The following is a 15,404-nucleotide window of genomic DNA, read 5'->3' as shown; positions in this document are numbered from 1 at the left end:
GTTACGCGTTAGGAATGTAAACATAAATCAATCAATTTTTTAAAGTCGTGGAGTTGGTTTTTACGTAATCAGCGTATCTGAAAAACTATAATTTTCATTCATCATTGATTTGTAAGTAATGAATTTTTATTGACACCAAATGTGGAACACCATGTATTAAAACAGATTTAAAAAATATTTAGTGTGTCGCGTGCGTTATGGTTTCATTAGTAATTTGTTTTAGTTACGATAGCGATATTCAAATATAATTCGATTTTCTAAAATATAACAATACAACTTTATCTTTGGTAGAAACTATATTTGATTCAATTATTGCCTCAAAATAATTTTTATTTAACTAAGATTTTTGATAAATTAACACAAGGATATTTTAATTATTTCTCAACCAAAGTTACAGAATTCATCTAGGGGTCTAAGTAAATATTTAAGATGAACCTACCTACCTAATATTTGCTGTATGTACTGTATTATAGATAGCGGCACATTCACTTAATTATTATAATATGTATTAATATTATTAACTACTAAATACTTTGTTAAAAGTAAAATGAGTTATAAATTTATTTATCTACATTTAAAAATAAATTTTGCACGTTATTGTCCATGTTGAATTTATAAATTCTGTTGAGTCTTTTAGGTATTCAATTACATTTTATGACGTTACCTGGGTCATTGTCAAATTTTGCGCAGGTAAACGTAACTGCAGATTTCAAAAATGTGAAAAAGAAAATATTTTAAAATTGAACTTTTCTTTATGCCTGTGCCTGTTAAAACAACTGAAGTAGGGTTTATTTAAGTTGGCCGCGATGTTTAGCTAATAATTTAAGATTTATTTCAGATTTAGTGCGTCAGGGTGGTGAAAAAATACAACTCTGTTATCATTATACTTTACCTTTTATCATAAAATTAAATAAGCCAGTCGCACATATTTTGGCTTTTATATTAATTACAGTCTTATATCTTATAATCACCATTAGAAGTACAAGCTTTTTTTAAGTTTTACAGTAATTCATTTAAAGTTTTAGTCAACTCTGTTACTTTATGAATAATAACAAACCTTAAATTCTACATAACTCCATGAAATATCTATAAATTAACAGCTAATTACAACATATAACCGCTTCATTAACTGGCAAATTAACCTATTGTAATATAGCAGTATTATATTGAATAGCTTTTCCAAAATTTCGTAAATATGTTCTTTAACCCTTAACACGGCAAGCCCTGAAATAATGTACCCAGATATGACCTGAATGGGTTTTAGTGATAGTTATTGATTAAAAAATACTATAGTAGAGAAAAAAATAAAACAAATTTCCTGTAAGTAGGTTTTTCAGGATGTCCGTTAAAACGGCCTTTGCCAAGAACCCCGTCTTCATTGCTGTCTCAAAAAACGGACAACGCTGTCATACAGCTTATAAAATAAGAATGAAAAAAAATAAAATTCACTTAATATAACACAATTGAAAACAATTTCAAGTAGCATTTTATTGTTTTATTGTATCACAGTATTTTCACTATCTATTATAACAAAAAATTCTTCAATTTTAACTACATATATACCTAACAAATGATAATTGAGCCCTCTCGAGCTTAATCACACTATTTAGTTGTGTGGAATGTTATATAACATTTATTATTTCGTGTCAAGTAACCGTTGGTTTCATTTAATACAAATAATAATGGTTTTTCTAAAATGTAAAGTGATATTTGGCCGATGATTAGGACATTTAGACGAAATGCATGTGGAGGTCGAGGAACTCCTGGTTCTATTGTTACCCAACAGATTAAACTGGTCTTAGATTATATTCGTCATTTTGAACTTAATTAAAAATAATTCTACATATAACTAAAGACTCTAAAGCAAGAAAATCCCATAAAAGTGATATTTTATTAAAGTACGAATCATGGCAACGTCCGTTTCTTGGGACATGCCAATGGGTTCTTAGTTACCTGTATCTACGGCACTGTCCCAAAAAACGGACCAGCTATATTTCGAATATTTTTTCATAGAATTATTTGAATATTTCATAATCTTTATAGCAAAAACAAGAGTTTATCTCACCTGAAAGTTAAATCAATAGCAATCAAACATGGAAACTATTTCATTAAAGCTATTATTGACCAGAAACACAAACCATCACTTATTCCGGGATTCCCTAAATTCAACAGTCACCTAGCACACGAATCAAATATTTTCTATAATTGGCATGTAGGAGAAAAATAAAGGATTGTTATCGTACTTTCTCCAACGTAGTCAATTTTCTAGATTATTTGGAACGTTCAAGATTTACACGGCAATAAGTACATGTACTAAAAAAGTGACAGAAAAGCTTTAAGGGTTAATCTTCGGGACACGAAAATAACAGAGTTGTAACACAGTAACTTAGTTGTTCTTTTTGTACTATATGTGAATAAATTGCATACTCTTGATATGTTTTCACGTTCGAAAAGATTGATTTTGGTTTTTAAAACATTTTTCTTACATGTTGGCTGATTTTTTTCATATGAAACTTTGATCCACAGCAAGACACTCTTTTATAATTTGTATTTCCTGCCTAGAGAATTTAACGGCCTTCTTGTCAAATATTTTATCAATAGCATACTTTTCCTTCCGATTCTTAACTTTTTCATGGCGTTTTTTAATAGTTTTTACTGGATTTACAGGATTGCCGTCCTTATTTTTAGACTTTTTTCGTTTTTCTCTGTTGCATTGTTTTTAATACGTCTCGTATCTCTTTTTAACTGTTTGTAATTGTTACTTCAATTTTATATAATCTGTAAATAACTGCGATATGTTTCTCTTAACTTGCTTGCTGCTCAGCTAGCGTGAGAAGCATTTTAAGGGCGTTAATAACGGCAGAATATCCTGTAACAATATCTTCAAGGTTACATTTAATTATATATGATTTATTTACATATAACAACTCAAAATTACTTTAGGAAACCGATTATTAAGAAAAAAAATATTACAAATATAAAATTTCAAACAAAAGTTAAAGAATACATGCTTACTCAACTCTGTTACCATGAGCTAAGTAACAGAATGATGATAACAGAGTTGTAAATTTTACATTCTAAAAGACATAAATCATAGAATAATGCATTTAGTTATTTTTTTATTTCAAATTGAGCATAATTACCCCTTAAACAACAAATTGAACGTAAAATAATAGAAAAAAACGGTTTTAGTTACGTTAATAGGGAGGTAACAATGTTGATGCGGAATAAAAACACGCGGCACGCTCAACGCCATGCGGTCGACTGAAATTCAATGTACCCCTCCCCCCGACCTAACGAACGACCACAATGGCTGCAGAAACCTTGCTCAAGCTAATAGAAAGTCGAAAACAGCGCCACCTCTATTTTGAGTAATTATTTATTTAGTAACATAGTAGAGCACACGATTCTAAACACTACGTGGGACAAAGTTAAAATTTTTTTTATAAAATAAATTTTAGCACTGATCGGTTTTAAAATCTACTCTTAGAAATATTTACAATATTCTGTTTATAGTAATATTTTAATTGATGTGGGTTGGTATATTGGAAATTGTAGTTATTTTATATTTTCTGTAACGAAGTGCTACTTGGGACAGGTCAAATTTGTATGGAAAACCCTTCTGTTACCAGAAAAAACCACAATGTTACTTTAAAAAATAAAATTAAAAATTAAAAATAGGCCTTTCTTTTATTAATATATTATTAGTAATGCGATTAAGTTTGTATTTGCTGAAAGTTTTGAGTGACAGTTAACTTTTTAATGGTATAGAAGTAAAAAAGTTTTGAGGGACAAGTTTACCTGCGCAAAATTTGACAATGACCCACCTACGTAATAAACTTATTCAAATGAATTACCTACGTAATAAGTTAAAAGGTTTTTGAAGATAAATAAAATCTCTTTTGATATTGTGAAAGCAGCTGCAGGTAAGTGTGAAGAGTGAAAATTTATTTCGTCACTCAACAGTCAACACTATGACTACATAACCTGCAGTAATTAACGACCAAAATTAGAATGCTGCTAATGTTTGTTTGTTAACTCTGATTCAGTTGCTTAATTTTTGTAATGAATAGATAAGTTTTAGAATTAATGCATGTCAAGTCTAGACCTAAAACATAGGTAGGTAATAAAACAAATCATGCGCTAAATGGCCAATACTTCAATTTTGATGAAACCACGACGAAACAAATTACAAGTACATAATTATTGTGCCTTGTATCACAAGGCTAATAAAGATGTGATATTACCTATAGGCATAGAAAAACGCATATTTTTTTATTGTTTATTTATATGTATTTATATGTTATGGTTTGTTTCATTAATTTGGGCGTGGATTCTATGCTAAATATTTTATATGGAAATCCATCAAATAAAAAAGGAACCTAGAATGCCGTCGAGATCAATTATCCCCATTTTAAACAAAAATATGTCATAAATATTTTATTACAATACATGATATGCTGAGTTGTGATGAAATTCTACCCATGCGTACAGTAACATCAGTCATATGATATTATCAGGTGATTTATATTTTTATAACGTGTTTATTCTACTGAATCTACATAGCCATTAAGAGCTATTACGCACTGTCGACCAGTCGCCGGCGACTGTGACTTACTATAGTTTAAATAGGGGCTTGCGCACGTCGTCAGTCGTCCTGGAGTAAGTCCAGTCGACAGTGCGTAATAGCTCTTACGGTTCATCTAACCAAGTCGCCATTTAAATGCAGTGCTTGCACAAAGAAGATCAAAGCCGGTAATAATGACATGTTTTCCTATTCAAACAGTTGTTATCATTGAATTGAGTTGGTATTGTCTACTGGGTAATATTATAGAACAATAAGTACTCATAAAATATTTTCGCGTAGTTATTTAAAAAAAAATACCATTTCAGTATCTTTGTTCACTACTAGGTACATATATGATTTAAAAAGTTACAACTGAAAATCACAGCCTAAAAAAACTCGACTTTATAAAAAAGTAGCGCATAATAGAGCCCATTTTTTTGAGCCGTTTACATTTGCGCGTACAAACAATTGAAACATAACTCTCTTTGTGCAATTTAAAAATAAATATTTCGAATATATTCAATGGAGCGTTGCAACATAAATGATTTTCAATCTTGATGAAAGCATAAACCTAAAACCGCGAATCGCAGCTAATCATAGATTTATTCAGTTTTAAAAAAATTGTTTCAGGTTTATTCCTCTTCCTGGTGGAGATAGCTATACTATGCTGGGTTAAATTTTGGGACTATTCTTTTGCGGCGGCCACGGCAGCTACAGTTATCGTCATTCCAGGTAAAATATTTTATTTCTACGCAATAGAGCATGTGAATCCGTCGTACCTACACTACGAATATAAAATGCGTAAATTGTAAAGATGTTTTAATTAGAATAGCAATAGCATTTGCAATCCTATTTTTTTGAAATTTATAATAATTAATTTCTTTTAGATTTCACATAAATAGTTATTTATGTGAAATATAGGTATGGTATAAATATAGGTATGGTAGGCATTTTCGAGGGTAGGTGTCAAAATAAAAACACGTGTTTATAACAGCTCTATTTTAAAATTATTTATTTTATTTGCAAATTCATTCAATTTTGTATAGTAATGTTCTAAATTTCATACCTGGTGTCGCTAGCAGTATTTCCTTTTAAAATTATTCTATTTTTCAATATATTAAGGCACAAAACACAATGGACACAGTAAAACAGTCAATGGTCAACATGACAGTTGCTTTTAACACACGTTTGGAGGAATTTCAACAGCAACTTGATGGAATGAAATCACCTGCAACGGCATCTTCTAGCCCTTCAGCAAAACTTGCTGCAGAATTTGATGTTTTTCGCACTTTTGTAGTTACTTCCTTAAAATGTTTAACATTGCAAGTCGAAACTCTGTCAAATCTTTTTGAAAAACAAGAGATGCGTAGCCGGCGAAAGATGTTACTGTTGCATGGCATACCTGAACAAGCCAAGGAAGATCCAACATCCACAGCTGTTAAAGTTATTAGTGAAAACTTAGAGTTGCCGGAGATCAATTCCAACGCAGTATCACTTTGTCATAGACTTGGTTCAGTTAGAAAGGATAAACCCCGGCCTATATTAATAGAATTGCAGACTATACCTCTAAGAGACAAGATCTGGTATAGTAAAACCGCTTTCAAGGGCACCGACTACACCTTATCTGAATTTCTGACAAAAAGTAGACATTCTTTGTTTATGGCTGCTCGAAACAAGTTCGGTGTCTCAAAATGCTGGACGGTGAATGGGAACATCATGCTGGTGGCTCCTGATGGTTCGCGTCGTCGCCTGCAATCCCTGGCTGATCTAGATGAGTTGCCTGTAGTGGGTGGCTCAGCTGAAGTTCCTGCTGCCGTGACGGATCCGCAACGCCAGACGGAGTCAAAAAAGCCTCTTTCTGCTGCACAAAGAGCCCGAAGACCCAAAGCCAAGTAATTACACTGTCTCAATACTGAGTCCTCTCATATATATATAGTATTATTAGTATTGTCATTTCACTCGGTTTTAAGCTTAGTTGTTTACATTGTTGTATAGTTTCTGTTAATATTATATTTCACGTTTCTATTAATTTTAGTTATTATGAGTTGTCTTTTGTATGCTTCCTATAAATAGTAGATAAAACTAGATACACATATATTATAGTGATAGTATGTACTCAGAAAACCATTTATAAGAAGTACCCACTGATTTATTTATAATTTAGATAGATTTTTATTTTTGTTCACCTTTTTGTTTACTTTATAATATTGAAACGTCAAGTGTCAACAGCCATCTAATGTCACTGGTGACAAATTGTGTCAAATCAATGACAATTACGTCATAATGAGTTCTAGCTACTAGGCTTTTAGTTAGTGTTTATTTTATTTTAAGGTAGATAATATTATATGATTTACTTTGTACTTTCCTATGTTACTTTGCTATTGTGTCACTTTGCCTTGAACAGAATATTGTGTTATTTCTGATTATGTGTTTAATTATTGATTTTATCTGGATTAGTCTTAGTGTTGCCTTCTCTGAGATAAGCTAGTGGTACAAGGTTAGCGTAATAATTATTGTAGCTTATTGAATTATAACTATAATTATATTTATATATTCAGATTTATTTATACATACTTTATTACTGCTTATTATTATTACTATTTTTTTTTGTAGTAGTTTGTTTGTTATTCTATCTTAAATATTTTATTATTATATTATAGTAGTATTTATTTATTTATTTTTCTTATTTATTTATTTAACTTACATATTACATTGCATATATTATCATGTCGAACGTTGATACTGACAGTGACGGCACTTATCATTCCCTTCCATTCGATGAACAGGACAGCGACAACAGTTTTCACAGTACATCCTTTTCTCCTTTATCTGATACTCTTTCCTCCCATTTTACTCCTTTCCCTAATAATTTCAATGTAGTGCATATTAATGCACAGAGTATTCCGGCACACTATCCTGATTTATTAACATCTTTTGATTCCCAACATATCCACGCCATTCTCATTTCCGAATCCTGGCTTAAGCCCTGCATCCCATCCATCTCCTACTCCTTACCCGGATTCCATCTTATACGCAATGACCGCGAGGGAAGAACAGGTGGCGGTGTTGCTATCTATCTTCGTACGCACATTCCTTACTCTGTTGTGAACTCCTCTCCTCAACCTCCACCAACCGATGCAGCCGAACATCTCCTTCTTGAAATAACCCTCTCCCACACTAAAATTCTCCTTGGCGTCTTTTACTCTCCTCACCTTTCCGTTGACTACTTCGATAAACTCGATATTATCCTTGACCAATTTACTCCCCTTTATGATCACACCATTTTAATGGGTGACTTTAACACCTGTCTCCTAAAATCCGATGCTCGCGCGCATAAACTATCTTCCATTGTCAATTCCTTTAATTTACACATACTTCCTCTTAATCCTACGCATTTCTTCCCAAATTGTGCTCCTTCCCTTTTAGACCTAATCCTAGTTTCCTCTCCTGATAAAATCTCAAAGTTTGGACAGTGTCCTGCGGAGGGGTTTTCCTATCATGATCTTATTTTTGTTTCCTATAAACTCCGACCTCCCAAACCTAAACGAAAGACAATCCTGCAGCGCAATTTTAGTGGTATTAATGCAGATCGTCTCCTTGATGATGCGTCCGAGATCAATTGGTCTGTAATTTTTGAGGCTCAAGACATCGACGAGAAGGTTAACCTCTTTAACGCACTTATTATAGACCTCTATGATAGGCACGCTCCATTAAAACCAATTAAAATAAAGCACCGGCCTGCTCCATGGTTAACTCCAGAAATTAAATCGATGTTAACTGCCAAAGCTAATGCCAAATCCAAACTGCGATCTGACAATAGTGACGCGCTTCGAGAAAAGTTCAAAAGAATTCGAAATCGCTGTAATACATTATGTAGAGATGCACAAAGACGCCACATTCACAAATCAGTCGAGAACGGCGACTCTGCCAAAGTTTGGAAATTCCTTAAATCCCTTGGTATTGGTAAATCCTCTCATAATTCCATATCGTCAAGCGTAAATTTGGATGGCCTGAATACGCATTTCTCATCTCATGTGCAAAACTTCGATGCTGATGTTAAAAAGCGAACCTTACATAAAATTTCCACAAATCCTAATCCTACACATCCTCCGTTCATTTTTAATCAATTTTCTGATTGTGATGTTAAGAAGAACGTACTATCTATAACTTCTAAGGCAGTTGGCAGTGACTGCATTAGCCGTAATATGATCATCCCAATCCTTGATATCATTCTTCCTGTAATAACTCATATCCTAAATTTCTCCGTTAGTTCACATACATTTCCCAGTGCATGGAAAAATGCACACATTATTCCTCTTCCAAAACTTTCAAAACCTGCCTCATTTTCCGACTATCGACCTATTTCCATCCTTCCTTTCCTTTCTAAAGTCCTGGAGCGCTTAGTGCAACAGCAGTTAAGTGCCTTCCTTAATAAATATGATCTTTTGAATCCTTTCCAATCCGGCTTCCGTCCCGGTCATAGCACGGTTACTGCTCTTGTTAAAGTCACTGACGACATTCGCTTACACATGGATCAGAAACAACTAACGTTGCTAACATCTCTGGATTTTAGTAATGCGTTTAATACAGTTGACCATGACATCCTTCTTAGCATGTTACGTTCTCTTAACATATCTCCAACAGATATTGATTGGTTTCGTAGTTATCTACAGGGACGTCAGCAACGCATCCAAGTCGATAATTCTCTTTCTTCTTGGGCTAATGTTACTGCTGGTGTTCCACAAGGTGGTGTGCTTTCCCCTCTTCTTTTTATAGTCCTTTCCACCTAAGATGATTTCTGTGACACATCGATTTTTGACACGTATAGAGATGTTGGTTACTGAAATCGTATCAATTGTTTCCGATAATCGATAATATTCTATATGTAAATGAAATCGATTTGAATAAAGTACCAAAATTAGTTTTTTCGGCATTTTGCCAACAATTAACTAAGGAAACTTAGCAAACAACAGCAACAAAAAGTCAACAATAACAATTAGTAACAATAACAGAATATCACGTAAAGTATCAATATAAAAATGCAACTTGTATACAAGGCTGACGCACTCGTACAGACGATTGACTCGATTGACAAACGATCACAAGATGGGTGCCGATTATATGATTTTCCAACTCTATGATTTTTCAACGATCCATTTCATGTACACGAATTGCGTAGGTATTATATTTTTGTGTTATTTTATTTTATTTTTCATTATATTAAACTAAACAATACTGTTTTTTATTTGTAAGCTTACGATGTTTCATTTTTATATTTTTGGTAATAATGCCGCCATAAAATAAAAATATTATGCACTAAAATTGTTTGACTTTTTAAACATAAAATACGTAATTCGGAACAAGATGAAGTGTCACAGGAATCATCCTAGGTGAAAAGGACTATAGTATATTTATAAATTCTATATCCCTAAACATCACTTCTCTCTATCATATGTATGCAGACGACTTTCAAATTTATTGCCACGCAGAGATCAATGATTTGCCGAATGCTGTGACAACAATGAACAATGACATTTCCACTATTGTTAGATGGAGTTTTAATCATGGCTTAAACGTGAATCCTAATAAGACACAAATTATTGTTTGTGGTACGAAATATTTCGTATCCAGGATAGATTGGACTTCACTGCCGAAAGTAGTAGTTGATGGCGTTGCAATACCATATAGCAACGAAATTAAGTGCTTAGGAATTTGGATAGATTCATGCCTAACTTGGAGTTATCAAATAAAGGAAGTGCGTAAAAAGGTTTTCGCTGCCGCTAGTTCCATTCGCCGGCTACGCAACTTTCTGCCGATACCAACTAAAATTGCGCTCGTTCAAACACTCCTTTTACCTATAATAGATTATGCCGACGCGTGCTATCCTGACCTCTATGAATACCACCTTGACTGCCTTGAGCGCCTTCAAAATTTTTGCATAAGATTTGTGTTTGGCTTGCGCAAATACGATCATGTCTCCGAATTTCGTACTAAGCTCAAATGGCTTCCCATTCGTCTTCGCCGAAATACTCATATCCTTCACCTCCTGTACTGTGTTCTGTTTGATCCGAAAACACCGCAATATTTAAAAGAGAGATTTGAGTTCCTTGTGTCTAATATCCACCCGATTCGATCATCAAACAAGTCTCGTCTGGTCGTACCAGGTCATGTAAATCATATATATAATTCTTCCTTTACTGTGCGTGCCATCAGACTATGGAACGATCTACCATTAGACATAAGAGAAGCTCAATCTCTACTCACATTCAAAACACTGCTGAAGCGATTTTACCTGTCCAAGTAACGAATTTAGATCTACCTGTTTAGTGTTAAATATCTTTGTATTGATGCTGTCTCCGTATGTGTCTGCTTTTCGACTAGTAAATAGCTCATTTCTTTCTGTATGTATGTATATGTATGTGTATGTACGTATATGTATATTTATGTGTATGTATGTATATGTATATTTATGTGTATGTATGTATGTTTATGTTTGTATGTGTATGTATATATGTATATGTTTGTATGTGTATGTATTTGTATGTATATAATATGGATATATGTGTATTTTATTTATGTGCTCTAAACTATAAACGCACCTCTTGCCCATTAACTTTTACTTCCACTGTTTCTCCGTGACCACCAGGTTGTCTGGAAGAGATCGCTGTCTTAGCGATAAGACCGCCTGTTGTGCTCAACTGTGTCTCTTTCTTTTATACATTTGATTTTGTAATTTTTATGTCCTGGTGCACAATAAAGTATTTTTTTTTTTTTTTTTTTTGTTTGTTTGTATGGGTATAATTAATATAGTTAGTTACCTATACTTGTATACGTAGTATATTATTATTAGTCTGTGCCTATACTTACTTTTTTTTTCTTACATTTCAGTGCTAATAGTTTTCGTCGCGTTCGCAATCCATTTCTACCACTCCCTTGTGGTGCAAAAATGCGAGACTTCAGTACAAGATATAAAACAACTTGAAAACATGAAACGGGACTTGGACACTGCAACTGTTAAAGTCAACATGTACCCATGAAACGGCTGTGCAAAATTAGATAAAACTTTTACCACTTGGAATTGGGATATGACTCGAAATATAGGGTAAATACGAAGCGTTTGTGACGAATAATGTTCGATGGTTAAATAACGATGATTTCGTTCTGTAATTTTATTATTAATTTATTCGAAAAATTGTAACGATACGAACATCGAAAATATAGAACAACGACATTTAAATCGATGTGCAATAAAGTATTTAAGATAAATGATCTTATTAATACACTTTAATGAATAATCTCGATAACGAATCTTAGACAGTGTTTTAGACTAAATAATTTAAGATATTTTATATATATAAGTTTTATAATTAATATGTACCTATTATACATATGTATACAAAAATTATCTGTAAATATCGATATTCCACTTAATTGTTATATAATTCAAATATTATTTATGTTATACTGTAACAGTATATTATATTCCTAAATAGTAAATATGAAACTCGAGCCGAGCGTAGACAGAATTAGCTAAAATGAATGAAGTAGATATTTCTAGAAATTTTGTATAGAAAAATTTGTTAGGTAGAGCCTATTTATTATTCATATATGTACTACTTTTTTATCAAAGATGGAAAAACTGTTACTTAAAATTTTTTGTGCCTTTGTATACGACATCTCATTTACTTTGTTATTAGTACATACTTACATATTGTATGCAATCTATAATCAATATTTAGATATTTAAATCTAGATTAGATATAATTTGCGTTCCTTAGAACCTATACGTAATTATAAGCATTAGACAAGTATTTAATTAATTAATTGTTACAATTAAAAATATAATATTAGAATTTAGACATTTGAAGACTGTCAAAATATAGGTGCTGTTGAAAACTATCTGCGGACCAATGATATCAGTATTGATTTATTGATAAGAACTACTTTGATGCTAAATGTTTTGATATTATATTGTTATTTCCAATATGTTAAGAAATAAATGAATCTTTAAAAATATAATTATATACATGATTTTTATTTCATACTAGCCAACTTGGTGAACTTTGTATATCCTTTTTTATCCTATTATAGTTTTTCTGTGTTTAAAACTTCCCTGGATACAATAAACATATCAAAATCATCTAAATAGGCCTAGCCTTTCCCAAGGTTTAGCAAGACTAACAAACAGCAATTATGAAATAAATAGAATCTATTGAAAAATAAGAAAACCTTATATCATTTACATTACTTTATTCTCAGTCCACATAATATTCAAAATGACATATTCATTTGACTATCCTTACACACAAATTATAAAAATTAAAAAAAAATATTTACACTTATACAAAAAGGTACAATTTTGTAAAATTTAAAGTTTCCAGAAAAATATGCAAACACAAAAAGCAACATTATTTGAATTGTTACATCTCTATTCTCTATTGACAGCTACAATAACTAGTAATTTAAAATCTGAGACAAGAAAATAATGAAAATTTAAAATGTATTTATTTTATTTATTTATTATCTAGTCTAGTTTACAATTAGACTGTAAGATATTCTATAAAATATTACATTTAGTTTTATTCAATATTTTTAGTTAAGTTCAATATTTTTAGAGATACACCATGTACAGTGTATACTTTGGTTAGTTTTTAATAATTTTACATATTTTATTTCCCTTATTTTCTTGATGAAGACTTAATGCTTAAACTGCTTAGACATCTATTAATATTTAACATTGATAAGGTTGAAAACTATTTGCTTTTAGTGATAGCAACTGCTTATTCTATAAAATCCTTTCGCAATTTGCTTTTAAAATGTATAGATATAACTTATAAATTATAATGACATGTACTTGTAGTTTTTTTTAGATTTGTGGCAATTTTAAAACAATTCTAATATTTGAGATAGTTTAAGAAATGTAATGATTAGATTATTCACAATGAAGCAATAGCACCACAAATATATATTTGCTTAATACAAAGAGTTAAGAATCTTTGTGAGTTACAATGAAACTATGATGAATGAATGAACTTTGTCAAGTTACAATGAATTAAAGCCAAAAATAAGAAGGTACATGCCATTTGATATTATAAAATTTAATCTAACCTAAAAAGGAGACAAAATCATAGAAAAGTGTTTCAGAAAAAATTTGTTATTATGAAGTCATACTCAAATGTTACAAAATATTGAGTACACAATACACATATTTTGAACCTAATCTCAAAATTAGAAACTAAGAAGATAGATAATAATCAGTGCTTACCAATTTACACATAATATTGAAGACATTATTTCTTATATATTATAGACATAAAATTACATTTCTATGTCCATCCCAGAGTTTTCCGGTGGAACAAGAACACCATTCCGTTTCTTTGTTCCATCTTCTTCACTTGATTTCTCATCCTCTGGTTTGACTTTGATAATTTCCTCACGAGGTTTCCAGACTACTAGTGACATTTGTGGTTTCTGAATTCTGTAAAGTAAAGAAAAAACAACTTTAATTAAGAAGCTTTATTGAATAAATAATGCATGTTTGAATAAGAGCTCATGGGCCCTTCACAAGGCAGGGATAGACAGAGGCTATCTCAATCTTTATTACAGTAATAGTTCATACTTTTCAACAAAAATTTGTGTACATGGATGTGTGTGGTCAGAGAGTCATGTTATCAAACATGGGCTACTTTGTTTCAAAAGATCATGTCACTATGGGCAGAATACTGTTTGCCCATGAAGAAAAAATTAAAGAAATTAATATTTTTAATCACATCTCATACAGCATGACATCTATACTCACCTTTCTATAAGTGAAGCAGGGAGTAATGGTTCTTCCGTTAACTTTTTAACATCCTCTGAAAGCACTATTGTATGACCTTTCAATCGTTCACTGATCAATGCTGGATCCACCGATAATTCCATTACATCTTCAGAAGCTAGAGAGTGCTGTGTATAGTCTTTTGATATGTGGAGGCTGTTGAAATGCGCAGCCATTTTCTCCTCTGTGATCAACTGTTTTGCGGGACTGTAACAAGGTCAATTAATTTGAGTCCTATTGCATCCACATGGTATTATTTTCTTAAATACAATTTGATTAATCATTTGATACACATAATTTGTATGTATATTCTTCTTCCATTTGAATTTATTACAAGAGAATTGGTTTTCGCAGTATACTTACATAGACGGTTCCAAATCTGTGCTCTTCCTCTTGCAATGTATAATTGGTTTGCTGTCTACTTGTGTTTGAGCTGTGAATTGAACGAGATTCGGAGGAGATTGCAAGCTCCATGTTAGCCCCTGGATGTTCCACCGCGCTCCTGTAGGAGGTGGCATTGCAGCACACTCGTTTATAGCTCGATTAGAAGTACTGGGATATTGCATATTGGAAGCCAATGCCTGATGTGCATACATCTGCTTTGCCAATTCGTCAGACTGATTATACTGATACATGGGATACCCATACACATCCATTTGTGATAGAGTTGACGATTGTAGTTTGTACGCAGATTTAAAATCGTAGATATGCTCCTGTATCCTCAAATATTTTCTGATAATCTCCAAAACAATAAACACTTCGATGCTTGACAACAAGAAAATCACAAGAAAATGATTGACATTCAACCACAGAACACAGAACTAGAACTGACAACAATCGACAGGTCAGGGAGAGGGATTGAGAAAGTATGAGAAATTTCTGGAAATATGATTGGGAAAATTTATTATTTTTAGCGTATTAAATAATACGTTAGATCGAATTATCGATTAAAATGATATAAAGTTAATTAAGCGTTTTATTATTAATATACAAAGCAAATGACGTTAAATTATGTCTATT

The 15,404-nt window shown here is 32.0% G+C and overlaps 2 protein-coding genes across 3 annotated transcripts in view; one reads left to right on the top strand and one right to left on the bottom strand.

Annotated features, from left to right (window-relative positions):
• Nucleotides 1–12,586, top strand: part of LOC149899088 (uncharacterized) — a 57,019-nt gene extending 44,433 nt beyond the window's left edge. For both annotated transcript variants that reach the window (XM_090114736.1, XM_090114737.1), the window contains 2 exons: nucleotides 5,198–5,299; nucleotides 11,456–12,586. In XM_090114736.1, the coding sequence (XP_089970862.1) occupies nucleotides 5,198–5,299; nucleotides 11,456–11,604 (251 nt within the window). In that variant the 3' untranslated portion in view covers nucleotides 11,605–12,586. The remainder of the gene's footprint in view (nucleotides 1–5,197; nucleotides 5,300–11,455) is intronic.
• Nucleotides 12,587–12,803: 217 nt separating this feature from the next.
• On the bottom strand, nucleotides 12,804–15,215 carry LOC149899087 (uncharacterized). The gene is made up of 3 exons (XM_090114705.1): nucleotides 14,748–15,215; nucleotides 14,367–14,591; nucleotides 12,804–14,045 (listed from the first exon to the last, which is right to left on the bottom strand). The coding sequence occupies exons 1-3, from the start codon at nucleotides 15,038–15,040 to the stop codon at nucleotides 13,886–13,888; spliced, it is 678 nt and encodes a 225-aa protein (XP_089970831.1). The 5' UTR covers nucleotides 15,041–15,215; the 3' UTR covers nucleotides 12,804–13,885.
• Nucleotides 15,216–15,404: the final 189 nt, after the last annotated feature.

This window comes from Colias eurytheme, chromosome 21 (genome assembly GCF_061535395.1).
Source record: "Colias eurytheme isolate Ceu_HAF_F1 chromosome 21, ilColEury1 Martin Lab GWU primary, whole genome shotgun sequence".
Taxonomy (NCBI): domain Eukaryota; kingdom Metazoa; phylum Arthropoda; class Insecta; order Lepidoptera; family Pieridae; genus Colias; species Colias eurytheme.
Note: the sequence above shows the minus strand (reverse complement) of the source record. Positions and strands in the feature narration are given on the sequence as shown.